The sequence below is a fragment of the Xenopus laevis genome, chromosome 1S (assembly GCF_017654675.1).
Source record: "Xenopus laevis strain J_2021 chromosome 1S, Xenopus_laevis_v10.1, whole genome shotgun sequence".
NCBI lineage: Eukaryota > Metazoa > Chordata > Amphibia > Anura > Pipidae > Xenopus > Xenopus laevis.
The window spans coordinates 28,312,704-28,330,305 of NC_054372.1; the positions used below are offsets into that span (position 1 = coordinate 28,312,704).

Sequence of the window (17,602 nt, forward strand, 5' to 3'; positions counted from 1 at the left end):
ACTCAATAGTAAAAACCCATGTCCCACTGAGACACATTCAGTTACATTGAGAAGGAAAAACAGCAGCCTGCCAGAAAGCAATTCTCTCCTACAGTGCAGGCACAAGTCACATGACCAGGGGCAGCTGGGAAACTGACAATATGTCTAGCTCCATGTCAGATTTCAAAATTGAATATAAAAAAATCTGTTTGCTCTTTTGAGAAATGGATTTCAGTTCAGAATTCTGCTGGAGTAGCACTATTAAAGGAAAACTATACCCCCAAAATGAACACTTAAGCAACAGATAGTTCATATCATATTAAGTGGCATATTAAAGAATCTCACCAAACTGGAATATATATTTAAGTAAATATTGCCCTTTTACATCTCTTGCCTTGAGCCACCATTTTGTGATGGGCTCTGTGCTGTCTCAGAGATCACCTGACCAGAAATACTTCAACTCTAACTGTAACAGGAAGTAGTGTGGAAGCAAAAGACACAACTTTGTCTGTTAATTGGCTCATGTGACCTAACATGTATGGTTTGTTGGTATGTTTGTGAGTACAGTGAATCCTACGATCCCAGGGGGCGTCCCTTATTTTTTAAAATGGCAATTTTCTATTTATGATTACCCAATGGCACATACTACTAGAAAGGTGTATTATTATGAAAATGGTTTATTTACATGAAGCAGGGTTTTACATATGAGCTCTTTTATGCAATATCTTTTTATAGAGACCTACATTGTTTGGGGGGTATAGTTTTCCTTTAACTGATGTGTTTTGAAAAAAACATGTTTTCCAATGACAGGATCCCTTTAAAGGCAAATTGTTCCTAATTGTCAGGGGCTCCCATACTTCCCTTAGTGGACCTTTTGGGGTGATTAAGAAGTAGCCTCTGTCCACTTATCCCATATCCTCTCATATTTATCTGGGCAGCCTCTGGCAAGGTAGGTCATCTGTATCAGTGGAAGATTTTTGCTAATTATATCAGCCAGAACTGACGGGATGGTGCTTTTGGAGTCAGCCATTTTATGAGTATTGCTTTCCTGGCATAAAATAACAAGGATCGCCATAGGTCTCTTTTTGCATCTAAGAGAAACTATACCTAGGAAAACACCTGTGGCGACATTATTTTGGGGAAGGAAGTTTTTTCCTGCACGTAGGTCATTACTTTGTCCCAAATAATTCACTCTTCTAATTAAATTTTTTTTCTTGCACCAACAAATGTATTTTTTTTATTTGTAATATTGGTGTACATTGTGGCTGATCCAGAGTTTTGAGAAGAAGCCATTACTTTTGGATGGAACTGCTTTAAGACAGCTATTGTTTCTTATTATTATTAGTATTATTAGTAGTAGCAAAGGAAAGCCAACATCCTATTAAAACCCTTGATTTTGGAATGAGATGTTGCACAGAAAGGTGCCAACATATTTTTGCTCATATTGTGTATGTCGGCTTGCCCCCTTTTTTGGGAAAGCTTTATCATTCAAGGCAGGATACAGGTCTGCAAGGGGAGGATAGAAAGGGGCGGGCTGGGGACAGATCGGAGGCCAGTGACTGATTACAAATTTACATTTGTAAATTTACATTGCCGGTAAATATGTAATAATGGCCCCGGCCTTTGCTGGAGTTTTACCGGCTAGGTGGCAACCATATGTGTATGCAAATATTATTCTCAATATTACTAACTATACAGAATCACCTTTGCATTGGATAGAGGCAGACTCAGCCAAACAATTAGGAAACCTATAGAAGTTATTAAAGGACAAGGAAAGACAAAAAAATAAAATCCCATTTTTACTTTCTTTAATGAAAAAGAAACCTATCTCCAATATACTTTAATTAAAAAATGTCTACCGTTTTTATAAGAAACCTGACTATATGCAGTGACATTCTCCCTTCATTTACTGCTGTGGATAGGAATTGTCAGACGGTCCCTAACTGCTGAGCAGGGAAACAATCATACTTATGAACAGCAGGGGGAGCCCCCGCCTTACTACCCAGCCATGCAGAACTCAAGCAGCTTTGTTTATGACGATCCCTAAGCAGCCCAGACCACACTGAGCATGTGCACAGTCTTAGTCTTGCAAAGATGTTTAACAAAGTTACAAGATGACAGCCCCCTGTGGCCAACTTTGAAAGCATAAATCATTTGTTTGATTAGGCTTTGTGGTGCAGTAAGTTCATGTTTATATTTAGTATACAAAATACAGCATTTCTAGCCTTATTCTATTTTAGACTTTTCTTGTCCTTTAATGTTTGCTATGCTGTATTTAATCAGGGCTAACAGCTCCCAGCTATTAGAAATGTGTGATTTCTCTTTCACTGGTTGCTTCACTCTACTCTATTTCATTTCCTAACTGAGAGCTGAAATGTCAATACTTGTGCTCTGCTCCCTCTGCCAGTGTAGATGGATATCCTGTGATATAAATGTTCCTGCAGAATCTCAATCATTGATTCCCCTTTCGTATAGTCTAGGTAAGTCACAAAATCTACACGGGGGAAAAGAAGGGAAGTTAATGCAAAAAGTGCTCTTCTGCCGCCAGGGATTAATCAGATTGTAACAGAACAGCATATGGGCAGATCGGAAAAGCAAAACGCGTCTTGTAGTGATTCAGTCGGATGAAGTTTTGGCAGACAGAAGGCAGATGGGAAAGGTCTATTTTAAGAATTTGTTATTGTGTAACTGCCTATAAGTGCAGTGCTGGCTGATATGATATTTTATTGGATGGATAAACATGTGAACATGTCATACGGGAACTTCCAGCCCATGTGCAATGTGACTTTTGTCTGTTTTTATATAGAGCTGCGGCTTTTTCACTCCTAGGCCCAGTGCACTAATATCAATTAAATGAAACAAATATGTGTATACTTTTATATACAGTCACTTTGTCTAATTGAACAAGAAGATATATTTCATTTTAAGGCCCCCATACACGGGCCGATAAAAGCTACCGACACACCGAGTCGGCAGTTTAAGGCCCATCCTGTCAGATCGCGGCCGCATCTGTGCGTTTATGTGGCCCGTATCGGATGCATTATGATCGGATGCATTATGATCAGCTCGATATCAGCCGCTTCACTGTGGGCATATCTGGGAGTGATCCGCTCATTTGACGACATCACCAAGCGAGCGAATCTCTGGCCACCTTTAGAGTAATAGAAACCTGTCTGCCAGTGTTTGATCCTGCATTGGGTCAGGTATCCACTGGAGAGACAAAGTTTCTGATTCCCTGATGATGAGGGCAATCTGTGGGCACCGGGGTAGAGTCCAAACTCCATTCCTTCCACCTCTCTTCCTGAAAAAAGATAACTTTTTTTTCCCCATGAACTGGTTCAGCGTCAGACTGGGAGGGGGGGTCCAGGCTCACAGACACCCCCCAGGCTTCCTACCACTCCCACAGGCCCCACTGGCAACCCTTCTTTTCTCCCCTTCCCACCAGTGCGTACCTTCCTATCTTTATGCACATGATCTGAGCCAGGGGGACCCACGAGGACTGGGGACCACTGGGTTTTTTCCTGGTGTCCCCACTGGCCCACTCCAGCTTTCACAAGGCTTCTAATCCTTGGTGATGTCACTGTTTTCATGATTCCCAGTTTGGGAAAATAGTTAACAATTGTAGGTAGGATAAAGTAGTAGGTATGGGGTAGGGGCAAAGCGGTTTGGCAGGTCTGAGACAGGGGCATAATAGGTCTGGTTTCTCCTCTTGAATAACAGGATATGAAGCACACCATCCTCAGGCTTTGCCTTTAAAACATTTTGTTTCAGCTGAATTTCACACAAAAGCTTTCGGGGGAAAACCCCTTCCTCAGGTTTTTCCCGAAAGCTTGTGTGTTAAATTCCGCTGAAATAAAATGTTTTAAAGGCAAAGCCTGAGGATGATGTGCTTCATATCCTGTTATTCAAGATAAGGAATTCGGCTGACTTGGAGGCAGCTTGGGAGTGGATGCACCCTGTGAAAAGTAAGTGGTGTGCTGAAGAAAAATCGTATTTGGACTGGTTTCTCCTCTGCCAGGTCTGGACTGGGATTCAAAATAGGCCCTGGCATTTCACATAAACAGAGACCCAACCAGCCTGCACAGGCCCAATAAATAGTGACTGTCTGTGGCATCTTACAGCAGCCCCTGTGCTATTTGCCAGAAGCCACAGATTGCCAGTCCAGGCCTGCCTGTCATGCTGAACTCTAGTTTTTGTGTTTGTCTGTGTTATTAGTTGTTTTCTAAATCACTATTACTTACTTCAGTGCCCAGGAATATAAAAGGAGATAGATACATTACATTAGTTACTATAATAATACAGTTGTGTTCAGAATAATAGTAGTTTGTTTAAAATACTGAATAAAGCTCAAAATCCTTATAATTGCTTTTATTGACATACACACAAATGCATTGGGAACACTGCACATTCTATTTCAACTCAAAATATGAGGTAGAAACTATCAAATCTGTGTTATTCCTTTACAGAAAGTGAAGAAAAGGGAATATTAGGCTGTTCCAAAAAATAGCAGTGTCTGCATTCTGAAAAATGTTTCAAGATTTTGCTTTCCTTTGAATCACTGAACTAATATTTAGTTGTATAATCAGTGTTTCTGAGATCTGCTGCACCTCTGTGTTGCATGGAGTCCACCAACTTCTGGCACCTGTTACATTCCACAATTCTTCTGCATTTCTTGGTTTTGCCTCAGAAACAGCATTTTTTGTATCACCCACCAGATTTCTATTGGATTAAAGGAGAAGGAAAGGCATCGTACACTTGGGGGTGCCAAATGTAAGGCACCCCAAGTGATTGTATTGACTCACCTGAAACCTTGGGCCGGTGCTCCTATCAGCAGAAAACTGCACCGGCCCGGGGTTATACCAGTGAGCACCACAGAGAGATCCTCTTCTGGTCATCTTCTTTCTTCAAATTTCTCGGGGCAAATGCATGCACAGTTTAACGATATAGCTGACTTTTTAGTTAAAGTTTGGCTTTTCATTCTACTACACATGCACAGTGGCGTGAAGGAAAGCGGAAGAGGATCGATCCGTGGTGCTCACTGGTATAACCACAGGCCGTTGCAGTTTTCTGCTGATAGGAGACATTGCGACCGGCTGACCATCAAGAATCAGGAAGTGCTGTCATTGTAAACCGGAAGTAGACATGATCAGAAAAAAACAGTAAAAATCGCTATTGAGAAGACCTGTGGCCCGACCGGCGAAACTGCCGACCCGCATCTATACCCACACCCGGAACTTCTACCCGCAGGGTACCACAGGTTTTTGCGGGTAACCCGTGAGCAATGTCTGGAACGACCCATTTTAGAGAGAAATGCACTATAACCAGCATGTGCAACAATTGCTGCACTCCTTCATTAAATAAGGGCCGTAATTCACACCCCTGAAACAGGGACACATACTTTTACCTGGGTAGATCCCAGAGCATACTATTAATTCTATTTATTATATTTAAATATATATTGTGCTTAGTATTCTGACCTTTGAGTTTTGCAGAACCCCAGGCAATGTGTAACCCAGACATACACAGTATAGGCAAATAGCCGGATAGTTTCCTTCCCTTACAGGCTGAATAATGCACATAAGTCATTACAAACAAAGCATTACTACATTTTGGCTCTTCCACTGTGAATTATACCTCAACATTCCCCAACAGCCCTGGAACCCATTACATGCCCTTTAGATACCTCCAATAATTTCTTCCTTGGGTTTTCAGTGGAAAAACATGTTTCCTTTTTATCCAAAGCATTAAGTGATTTCCAGATGATCCGGATTGGCAAAGCTTCCATAAATGTATTGCTCTTTCTCAGAGGGAGCCCATCAGCAGTATTAAAGCCTTTCTATTTCTAAATTATAAGAACTTCATCATATGGGGATTATTATGAGAATAAGATTATAACTAAATATGGAAAAAAGGAAATTTTTACATAATATATTTACATTCCGTGCATCAATAAAAGAAAGTTTTATAAGCATGACTCCATATAGTAGTTGTTGTTGGACTACAACATCCAGAACCCCAGGCAGTCTGCTGTTATAGTGGGAAACTGGGAACTGCAATTCAACTACTGACAAAACTCCTGTAATGTGAAAGAATATCTAAGAATTAGTACACAAATTAATATGGAAGTTGTACTTTTACAAACAACATCTTTTTATCCAACACCTCCCAATAATATGAGTCGTCTGATAATGATATGGGCCTCTGAGGGGGCAGTTTTCAAAAACAGATTTGTGTAAAGGCCACAAAGTCCCAGGCCAAGGGCGGTGTGTACGTTTGTTTTGGGGACTGGACATATGGGAGATTTTAACAGTTGTTTGATTTTCCAGTTCCTGAAAAAAACGAGCCTGCGTGACATTAAAGAACACAATTTTACTGGAGTTCCAGGGGCCATTAAATTATACCCCTGCCCAATGGAGTTTTGTCACTGTACCAATGCTTTACCTCCCAACTCTGCAGAACCACAACTCCCAACATGCTCCCTTCTAGATTCAGAACAAACCTTGGGCACCCAATGTTACTCTTACTGTATATACCCAATATACCTTTCTTACACATAACTAGATTTGTTTTCCCTTAAAGGAGAACTAAACCCTAAAAATTAATATGGCTAAAACTGCCATGTTTTATATACTGTATTGCACCAGCCTAAAGTTTCAGCTTGTCAATAGCAGCAATGATCCAGGGCTTCAAACTTGTCACAGGGGGTCACCATCTTGGAAAGTGTCTGTGACACTCACATGCTCAGTGGGCTCTGAGCAGCTGTTGAGAAGCTAAGCTTAGGGGTCGTCACTAATTATCCAGCAGAAAATGAGGTTGGTCTGTAATGCTACAGGGCTGATTATTAAATTCTGATGCTAGTTGCACTGGTTTCTGTGCTGTCATGTAGTAATTATCTGTATTAATTACTAATCAGCCTTATATTGTGACATTTCTATTCTATGTGTACTGTATATTGTGAGTGGGTCCCTAAGCTCAGTAAGTGACAGCAGCACAGAGCATGTGCAGTGAATCAGCAGAAAAGAAGATGGGGAGCTACTGGGGTATCTTTGGAGACGCAGATCTTTACTGCTAAAAGGCTGTGTTTGCCTTGGGCTGGTACAGAAGCACAAAACATAATGTAAAAGATTTCTTGCTACTTCTTTAGTTTAAATTTATTTGTCCTTTAAAGCCCATATTATCTGTAGCTATGAAAGAAATAATCCTTCCTAATACAGCTTTCTGTTGTATTAGAGCTCCCCCAAGTGACTGAATTTGAAGACAAGGTTGGAAACCACAAACATTAGGTTTTACAAATATGTATCCAGTGAAAAGGTAATTGTGTTCTAGATAAAGAGAAGTCCCTGTGACCTGAACAGCAGTGCAATAAAAGCAAAGTTCCTTCCTATGTGATAAGAGTTTGGCAGTTTCTGGCTGATATGTTACACCTGCTTCCTGCACAGGTTGGAGTCAAATATTAACAGAGGCAACAGACATTCTTTCTAACTAGTAAAGAGGTAGCAGGTCACTTGATAAACATTCTTGGTTACAATTTGAGCCTAAATGGGATGAATGAAAAGCAGAGGCCTAAGTGAATAATCAAACAAGTAGGAGTTAGGCCAAGCATTGGTGGAGGTGTACAGTAAGCAAATGGAGAGCGAGAGAGAGAATGCTGCAATCTTCTGGTTTTCTCTTAAAGGTAGATGCACTCAGTACTCAGTTTCTTTATAAAGAAACGATAAAGAATTAGCACTTATCCTACTAAGATAAGGGACAAAAATTCCCTTATTTAAAAAAATAGATTTTTGTATAAATTTTAATTCATTGCAGTTTTTAAAAATCTTCAAGCATCCCAGAAAAAACAGTTTATCACAACCAAAAATATATTCCTCTCTCTTCTTTTTTCCTCCTGAGGAGCGTTTCTTTCATGCGAATCCTCACTAAAAGGAAACCATACATTAGTCAATCATATATAGTGTCAAGAATATTGACTGTCCATCATTGTCTTGAAACCCACATTATATAACTAAATGATTCTATGAATTTAATTTATGTATAAGGGATGGGCAGGGGAACAACACTACTTTCTTTTATTGCACAAATTCAAATCTAAGAGGCAACCACATGATTTAGGACTGGTGGGTTCCCAGCTCTGGGGCCCTCCACTAACCCACTGTGGGACCTGTATATCAGCAACAAATGAAGCAGCACAACATCCCTACAGTATGACTGAGCTAATTAAATGTGAGGGTGATATTATCCACAGTATAATAGAATAGCAAACGCACTGCAGGCATCTGCCCTCTATTACTTAAAGTTAGGTAAAGCAGGAGTCTTTAGTGGAGGATTAACTTAGAAACAACTGTATGTTCTTAGTGAGGCTTTTTGATACTTACAGAAGTTCCGGGGGCAGAGGTCTGGATAGTTTGACTTTGATCAGCGGTGGATTTGGCTTTGCATTCCTCACAGGTATGTTGGCAGCCGCTGGTATGAAAAATTGAATGAATATGAAGTGCTCCTTTGCACAAATAACTTTGCTATATCTTAAGAATATGATAGAATATCAATATATATATATATGTATATATATATATATATATATATATATATATATATATATATATATATATATATATATATATATATATATATAGACAAATACAAGAGTCCTCTGCTCTGCACTCAACCCATTATCAATATATTTAAGACATTTTGTGCATACTGCTACTGAAAAATGCCTTACCCTTTAAACAAAACAGGGATTGTTTGTCCATATATTGCAATATATTTAAGCTGGCCAACTACGTCAAAGTCATCCCATATCTGGCCAGTCCTATGCTCAATTTTCATCTGATTCATTAAGAATTCAATTGCTTCATTATACATTTTACAAAGGGACTAGGTTTTACCTGCAACTTACTAGCTGTTTCAAAGTAAAACTCCCAAACTTGGCTGCCCTTTTATTAGACACCAGTGGGATCACCTGACTATAGCTGGGAAGGTGGGAATATATAACCAAAGGAATGGTGCACTCCGTAGACAAAATCAATACCTGGGTGCCAGCATAGGAAATAAGCAGTGACTAAGGATTGCGGCACTCACAGGGTTTTAGTGAAAAAACAAAAAAATGTTTTATTATTAAGCCTCAACGTTTCGATCCCCCACAGGTATCTTCGTCAGGAGCAAAAACAAACACTCCTGACGAAGATCCCTGTGGGGGATCGAAACGTTGCCCTGTGTAGTCTCAATGTGTGGTACAATGATATACAGTAGGAAAATGTCATGCACAACGGAATGTATTTTCTGCATTATATCTGACATTACCTTTGCCTGTCCCTGATAGATATGATCATACCAGCCTCTTATCTGCTGTCCATCTAGGCCATTTTTTATCCAAGGGTGAGTGTCCAGTTATGTAAATACATATTTCATATTTGAACAATACATTAAGACTACTGACACATGGGGCTCATTCTTGTGTATAAATGCAGGTCATGCATCAGCTGATCTGTGGCCTTCGCTGGCACCTGGGTTCACACTCACAGGCACTGTGTTGGCCTGGGTGCAGACACACAATGAGGATTTTTGTGCAGAATTGCATACTCATGTTTCCATGCCAATATCTGCTCTGTCTGTCTGCACCCAGGCCGATGCAGTGTCTGTGGGTGCAGACAAAAAATCCAGCGATCAGATCACTCTCAAACTGAAAAATCAGCCCATGTGGCATTAGCCGAAGTTGAAGTTATGAAATTCACACACTTACTTTTTCTGAGCAAATGGAGGAACAAACCCAGCATCAAACAAGGGCTGCATTCCAGATTCCTCAAACTTCTTCTGGAAAGTTCTAGAGTAGGAGATTTTCCCAATCATATATCCCAGCACTCCAGCCACTAATACATTGGGTGAACAAATAAAAACATTCACTTTGTAAAATAGCCACTTATAAAAGCCTGTAGCATTTTTATAAAATGAAAAGGTTCATGATACTGTGAACTAAATGGTCGTTGATGTTTCAACCCACCACCTTTAATATTTGCTGCTGTTTTGTATGTTTCTGTGCTGTGATTGCTTCCATGCAAAACTTCTACCTCTCCCTGTGCTACAGGGAAACAGCACAATCTGCTACATGACATCCTCATCTGTGGCCCAACATAAAAAGAACAAGTTCTGAGAAGGCTACAAAAAGTGTTTATCAGACCCCACTGCTCTCTCCTGTATGAGAAAACCTTTGCCAGTTAAACTATATGAATGCACTTGGTAGAGCTCATATTGTATTTGAAATGTTTGTCTCGGTTATACTTCTAAACTGGAAATTAAAGTGCTCCTTTCTTGGCTGTGCCACTGTCTAAATTAGCTAAAACATGCTTTGTTAGATTTGTTATTGCTTATCATTTTGTTCAGCCCTTCTCTTAGGGTGGTGGCAGACGGGGAGATTAATCGCCCATCGACAAATCTTCACTACTGCGGGCGACTAATCACCCCAAATGCCGTTCCGCTGGCGAGTATACAAATTGCCAGTGGGATAGCATACGTACCGCTTTGGAATTCCGAAGTTGCCCGAAGTTTCCTTTTGAGGCAGCTTCGGAAAACAGAGCGATACGTATGCTATCTCACCGGCGATTTGTATACTTGCCTTTGGGGAGAATAGTTGCCCGCATTAGTGAAGATTTGTCGCTGGGCAACTAATCTCCCCATCTGCAACCACCCTTAAAGGAGACCAAAAGGTGAAATCTCTAAGTGTAGCAACTTGTTGTGCACCCCCCCCCCCAGTGATTCTAGTTGAGTACTTCCTACCTAGGGTGTTTTGGATTATTTTTGCTTTGAGTGCTGAAATTAATTATTGTTCCAGTGCCGCAGGCAACCAGTAGTGACTACTGAAGCTGCAAAATACAGAAATCAGTGACATTTTGTACAGCACATGTGGCTTACCCAGTACAGAGCAGAGGATGCCTAGGACACTGAAACAATGTGGTAGAGCGGTGCTCAGAGGAAAAGTACCTGGGGTTGGTTTGCCAGGGTAGGAAGTAAACATATACAGTAGATCACTGGGAGGTGGTTAACAACTTTACTCCCTCCACTTATCCTTCTGTGTAAGTGGGACCAGTAGAAGAGTGGTGTACCTTGTTAGCCATAGTTTAAAAAAAAAATAAAAAAAGGAAATATGTATTTGTGATACTGTTTACTGGTTGATATATATTATAATGCAGGCTTTCGAGAAAAACTGAAAATGACAAATCTTTATTAGGCATTTCCATTCTGTTTACATTATACATTGTGATCTGATGACTACAGGCAGGGCCGTAATCAGGGGGGGACAGGGGGGAGAGTTGTAGGGGGCCCCAAGGGTAAGGGGGGCCCGGCCATGCTGCACTTACTTGATTAGCCGGGCCCCCCTGCTTTCTGAGAGCTGCCGACTTCGGGAAGGCAGGCGGGAGCACAGGGGTAAGTATCTTCTGTCCATTATTTTACCTTATAAGTCCCGGTTGAGCTGCTCAGGGATTGGATAGCTGAGGTTTGAACTTCCCCTCCAGCTTATCCAAACACCCTTTGTGGTCCCTGTCAAGTGGTGGGGCCCTGGTCACCAATTTTTTTTTTAAACTTCTGGGGGGGCAAGTTTTTTAACATGGAAATTTAAGGGGGGCCCTGACCACCAATATTTTTTTATTTTTTATTAACATGTTGGAACCCTAACCACCAATGTTTTTTTTTTTGTTTTTTTTACTGTGTGGTGGGGGTGGAACTGTGGGGTGGGGAGGGCAGACCTGTAGGTGGGGCTTGCGGTGGGCGCAGTCAAGGGGGCCCAGGAAATTTTGTCATATGGGGCCCTGCGATTTCTGATGGCGGCCCTGACTACAGACATGTTAAAGTCTCTTATTCAAATCAATGCATGGTTGCTAAGATAATTTGGGCCCTAGGAAAAACATTGCTGAAATTCCAAATTTTAGAGCTTCTGAATAAAAAGCTAAATAACTCAAAAATCACAAATAATAAAAAAATGAAAACCAAATGCCAATTGTGTCAGAATATTACTCTCCACATCATACTAAAAGTAACCTCAAAGGTGAACCACCCCTTCACTATTTCCCTCATAACTTACATGCTACTTTAGGTAGGGATCCAAATCTTTTGTTTCGGGAGAGGTATCCTAAAGAAGAAGGGAACATTATATCATGTAAGTTTTATTAAAGGACAAGGAAAGGCAAAAAAATAAAATCCCATTTTTACTTTCTTTAATGAAAAATAAACCTATCTCCAATATACTTTAATTAAAAAATGTGTACCGTTTTTATAAGAAACCTGACTGTATGCAGTGACATTCTCCCTTCATTTACTGCTGTGGATAGGAATTGTCAGATGGTCCCTAACTGCTCTGCAGGGAAACAATCATACTTATGAACAGCAGGGGGAGCCCTGCAGAACTCAAGCAGCTTTGTTTATGACGACCCCTAAGCAGCCCAGACTACACTGAGCATGTGAACAGTCTTAGTCTTGCAAAGATATTTACAAGATGACAGCCCCCTGTGGCCAACTTTGAAAGCATAAATCATTTGTTTGATTAGGCTTTGTGGTGCAGTACGTTCATGTTTATATTTAGTATACAAAATACAGCATTTCTAGCCTTATTCTATTTTAGACTTTCCTTGTCCTTTAAATGAACAGATTACAGTTGTTCATTATGTTTAACTAGACTGCTGTGAATGAAAAATATAAATACCAGAATGAACAAAATACTAAATACTAATATAAAAAATGAATATACTTAATACTGTTTAATAAAAAATACTAGCCAAGTTTGCTCCTGAGAATCCACCCATGTCAACCAATTAGATGTTTGCTTATTCTTCTTGTAGGTGGCTTATGCAGTATTAGCTAGTAACTGACTGGATGTTATGGGTTTCTGCCCAGGTGCAAATGTGTCCAGTGTTTATAAATTACCCCAGGGTTTCCATTATGACTAACAAACTTTACTTCATAAATGGTCAAGCTTTGTGTAAAACTCTCTCATCTTTCTCTAGTCTTATGGGCAATGTGTAGCTCTTTGAAACTCACAAATCCAAGCATTCTGCAACATCTGAAGGGTCTACAAGTGGCTCCCTGGAACATGGACACACCAATATTTAATTTGATTTTGCCAGGGTAACAAGTCATTCTTGAGGTTGTGTACTAAATTTGCAGAAAACCAGAATCAAGTTTAGAAAAAACAAGTGTAGAAATTTGGGAAGCTCCTCATAGAGCTCAGTATACTGACCTTTATAAATCAGTCCCTGGGTGACGAGCATGCTTCCAAGTGATATAGGAAGAGCTGCAAAATACAAAATATGTTAAATATTAACGAGATAGTGAATGAATTGTAAGTACAGGTATGAGATCCAGAAAGATCCAAATTACGGAAAGGCTGTCTCCCATAGACTTCATTATAATTAAATAATCCTCATTTTCAAAAATGATTTCCTTTTTCTGTGTAATAATTAAACACTATCTTGTACTCAACTAAGATATAATTAATCCTTATTGGGAGCAAAACCAGCCTATTGGGTTTATTTAATGTTTATATGATTTTCTAGTAGACTTAATGTATGAAGATCCAAATTACAGAAAGATCCATTATCCGGAAAACCACAGGTGCCGAGCATTCTGGATAACAGGTCCCATACCTGTATAACATTTAAATGCCAATATACACGCAAGTTACTTTATTGATCTAAGAAGTCAGAAGCACATGGTGTCAGGGTTACCTCTGTACCAGAAACTCTCCTCTTTGCATTCCTTCATCATCTTAGCAAAGTCTTCCCTTTGGGCATTTGACAAGGGGCAGCGCATCTGGAAACAAGTGAAGGGAGAGGCATGATAGAGCTGACACAGTTTAGGGCAAATCACACTTCAGAGACAGGAAAAAGCTGCTGAGATTCTAAGAATCCAAAGCGGCACTTTCTGGAATATTTACATAGTAGTAATAGATGAGGTTGAAATAAGCCACATAATTATCCCTCCCCCTATAGGGGGAATGTACTATATATATTTTTTGTTTACAAAGGTGCTCCTGTTTATACAAACTGCTCTGAGCCTATCCATAACCCCTTTACCCCATCCATGAAAAGCAATTTTCTTTAAGATTTCAGCAGCGAGACGGGAGGGGGGGGGGAGATAGCTTTATATGTTATAGAACATATTTATTTTTTTGTTTTTCGACTTTTCTTCTGACTCTTTCCCTCTTTCAAATGGGGCTCACAAATGTATTGTTATTGCTATTTTATTACTCATCTCTCTATTCAGGCCTCTCCTATTCATATTCCAGTCTCTTATTCATATCAATGCATGGTTACTACCGTAGCAACCAGACTGCTGAAATTACAAACTGGAGAGCTGCTGAATAAATAGAGAAATAACTCAGAAACCACAAATAATAAAGGATTGAAACCAATTGCAAATTGTCTCAGAATATCACTCTCTATATAATACTAACAGTTAGTTTAAATGTGAACAACCCCTTTCAATACATGATACAGCAATATTCACACTTTACTGTGTCCTTCAACCAAATACTCGATCACAAAGGTGGGCGTCAATTTAAAACGAGCATAGATGACCCCCTGTCCAAACTGTCTCCATATAAGATGCTTAGGAAAATGCTTCGATCCTCATTCAAGGCAAAGTCTGCTCACCCTCCAGCCAGGAATTATTATTATAATACAACATTCATATCTAAAAGGGGAGGAGGGATTTACATGAATGTGCCCTGTTCCTGTGGTTTGTGTCTATAGCTACATTATGTAATATTGTTGCCAGCAGTGCATCATAGCTATAGATAAAGGGGAGCCCTGGCAATGTTAAGTTAAGAGAAATTATATAAAGTTACAAATATCTGCCCACCACTTGATGTTGGACTGCAACTCCCATGATCCTCTGCAAGCCTGGGAGGGGCATTGTGGGAGCGCAGACTGAACTGTCCTATATATACATATATATATATATAGTGGATAATGTACCCCCTACTGTAATTTATATAGTGAATAAAGTACCCCCTCTTGTAAAATATAAGGATATTATAAGTTACCGAGGAGTTTCATGACCATATAAAAACACGAGGCCGAAGGCCGAGTGTTTTTATACAGGTCATGGAACTCCGAGGCAACTTCTAATACCCTCATATTTTACAACTGGGGGTACTTTATTTATTATAATACACACATTTTAGTGAGTCATGTGACAGAAATGACATCAGAACTCACCGTTTATAACTGATGACATCAGAACTCACCGTTTATAAGGATATAATTTACAAGATATTCATGGCTTTTGTGTATTATATAGTGAATAAAGTACCCCCTTTTGTAAAATATAGGGATATTATAAGTTACCGAGGACTTTCATGACCATATAAAAACACGAGGCCGAAGGCCGAGTGTTTTTATACAGGTCATGGAACTCCGAGGTAACTTCTAATATCCTCATATTTTACAACTGGGGGTACTTTATTTATTATAATACACAAATTTCAATGAGTCATGTGACAGAAATGACATCAGAACTCACCGTTTATAACTGATGACATCAGAACTCACCGTTTATAAGGATATAATTTACAGGATATTTATGGCTTTTGTGTATTATATAGTAATAAACAGCAGTGAATAGGCTGTAGGAATTAGTTGTACTGTACTTACTAAGGAGCTCTTGGGACACGGCTTCTTGTCCTGGGCTGGAACAGGCTCAGCAGACATCGTTGTTTCTTCTCACCGTTCCCAGAGGTTAGTGGCTGTGTAGTGACAATGCAGCTGCTTTAGTAGTGCAGACAGAGCTGTTGCCGTGCGATTGCAGCAGCTTCCACACTCCTACTGTTGCCTCAGGACACTACCTGACCAAGTCTCAATGGCAGTGGTGAAGCCACGCCTGCTTGTATAGGTCATTGCTCAGGGAGGAAGGAGGAGCCTGAGGGCTGAGAGAGTGTGAGTGTTCTCCTCAGCCGGGGCGGGGATAGGTTGTTTGGGCTGTGTGTGGCTCACATCTTAATCCTGTTTGACGTAAAGGGAGAGTGCTGACAATACAAGCAACCTTTATACACAGTACAAGTGGAAATAGCGTTTATTTTGTTCATTGGTAGAACACGAGTGTGGGACCATTTGGGAAGTAGGAGTTAATAAAAAGACGATGTGAACGTGGTTATGAGATATATTAAATGATATCCTTCAGGGATTCAGTCAGCAGCAGCCAAATACACATTGAATAGGGGTATAATGATATGCACACCGCTTCAAATGGCTGAAGAACGGTTACCATGTTTTCTGCCAAATTAAAAACTGCCTTTCCTCTATTTTTGTGTTTTTCTCCCCTAATGTATAATATTGTCATCAAGCAACAAGTTTAGTGGCCAGACTAGTAACATACAGGCCAAGTGGTAACCTGAGGAGGCCAATGACACCTGCTGACTTCCTATTCCCTGAAAAAGTAAGATTAGAGTTTGCCACAGAAAAATTCACCCACCTTCTATTCATTCCTAGGGGATGTTTAGAGTTGTATTCATCAATGGGTTAAAGTTAGAATTTGACAAATTGCATGGTCATGAATAGAAAGTGGGTGAATTTTTTCGGTGGTAAACTCTATTCTCACATTTTTATAGATCTGCCCCTAAGTACAGCCATACACTGAACAACTTGTACAGAACCAGAGCAATTGGTCGAAGGCTGACTGGACAGATACATGGCCATACATAGGTCTACTTTTTATATTTTTCTGTTGTTCTGCTGATTCCTTTTGGGCCGATTTGCCAAGCATGCCCTGATAGCTGAGAATTATGGTCTGAATCTCAACTAAATCTGGGCCTGTATTGCCTGCTTGGGGCCAGCAGCACACTGGGCACATTTTCAGCCTGCAATTTCATTTAATGTAATCCTCCTACGAAAAGCAGTGCCAGGCAAAAAAATGTTCAGATCCATTTTACTAAATGACAGGCTGCACAGGCAAATTTTTAAATTTTATTTACTTGACATAAAAGCAGATTACAGCAGCAGACCTTGGCTGCCCGCTTAACGCGTTTTGTGGCGTCCTGCCACTTCATCATGTGTTGCAGCAAGAAAGAGGTAAGCGCCAGTATCTGTGTCTTGTAGCAACACATAAACCCAGGCCCGGATTTGTGGAAAGGCCACAAAGGCCCAGCCTAGGGCAGCAAAATTTTAGGAGTGGCATGCCGCCCAGCTGCATCCTGAGGAGCACTGGGTGCTCCAGTGCTTGAAAGCGTGCTCGTGTGCACACGGGAAGTTTCGCAGCTAAGGGCCCAGCACTAGGGCCATGTGCCTATGGGAGGGGGTGCGTTTGTGCGAAGTGCCTCGGGGCGCCGCTTCCTCAAAATCACTCTTTACTGCTGTACTGCAAGTTGGAGTGATATCACCCCCTCCCTTTCCCTCCCCAGCAACAAAAGAACAATGGGAAGCTAACCAGATAGCAGCTCCCTAACACAAGATAACAGCTGCCTGGTAGATCTAAGAACAACACTCAATAGTAAAAACCCATGTCTCACTGAGACACATTCAGTTACATTGAGAAGGAAAAACAGCAGCCTGCCAGAAAGCATTTCTCTCCTAAAGTGCAGGCACAAGTCACATGACCAGGGGCAGCTGGGAAATTGACAAAATGTCTAGCCCCATGTCAG

At 40.5% G+C, this 17,602-nt stretch overlaps 1 protein-coding gene across 1 annotated transcript; it reads right to left on the reverse strand.

The window, feature by feature from the left end:
• Positions 1 to 7,753: 7,753 nt before the first annotated feature.
• Positions 7,754 to 15,833, reverse strand: ociad2.S (OCIA domain containing 2 S homeolog). The gene is made up of 7 exons (XM_018243138.2): positions 15,621 to 15,833; positions 13,692 to 13,776; positions 13,205 to 13,258; positions 12,053 to 12,100; positions 9,719 to 9,845; positions 8,352 to 8,439; positions 7,754 to 7,895 (listed from the first exon to the last, which is right to left on the reverse strand). The coding sequence occupies exons 1-7, from the start codon at positions 15,675 to 15,677 to the stop codon at positions 7,893 to 7,895; spliced, it is 462 nt and encodes a 153-aa protein (XP_018098627.1). The 5' UTR covers positions 15,678 to 15,833; the 3' UTR covers positions 7,754 to 7,892.
• Positions 15,834 to 17,602: the final 1,769 nt, after the last annotated feature.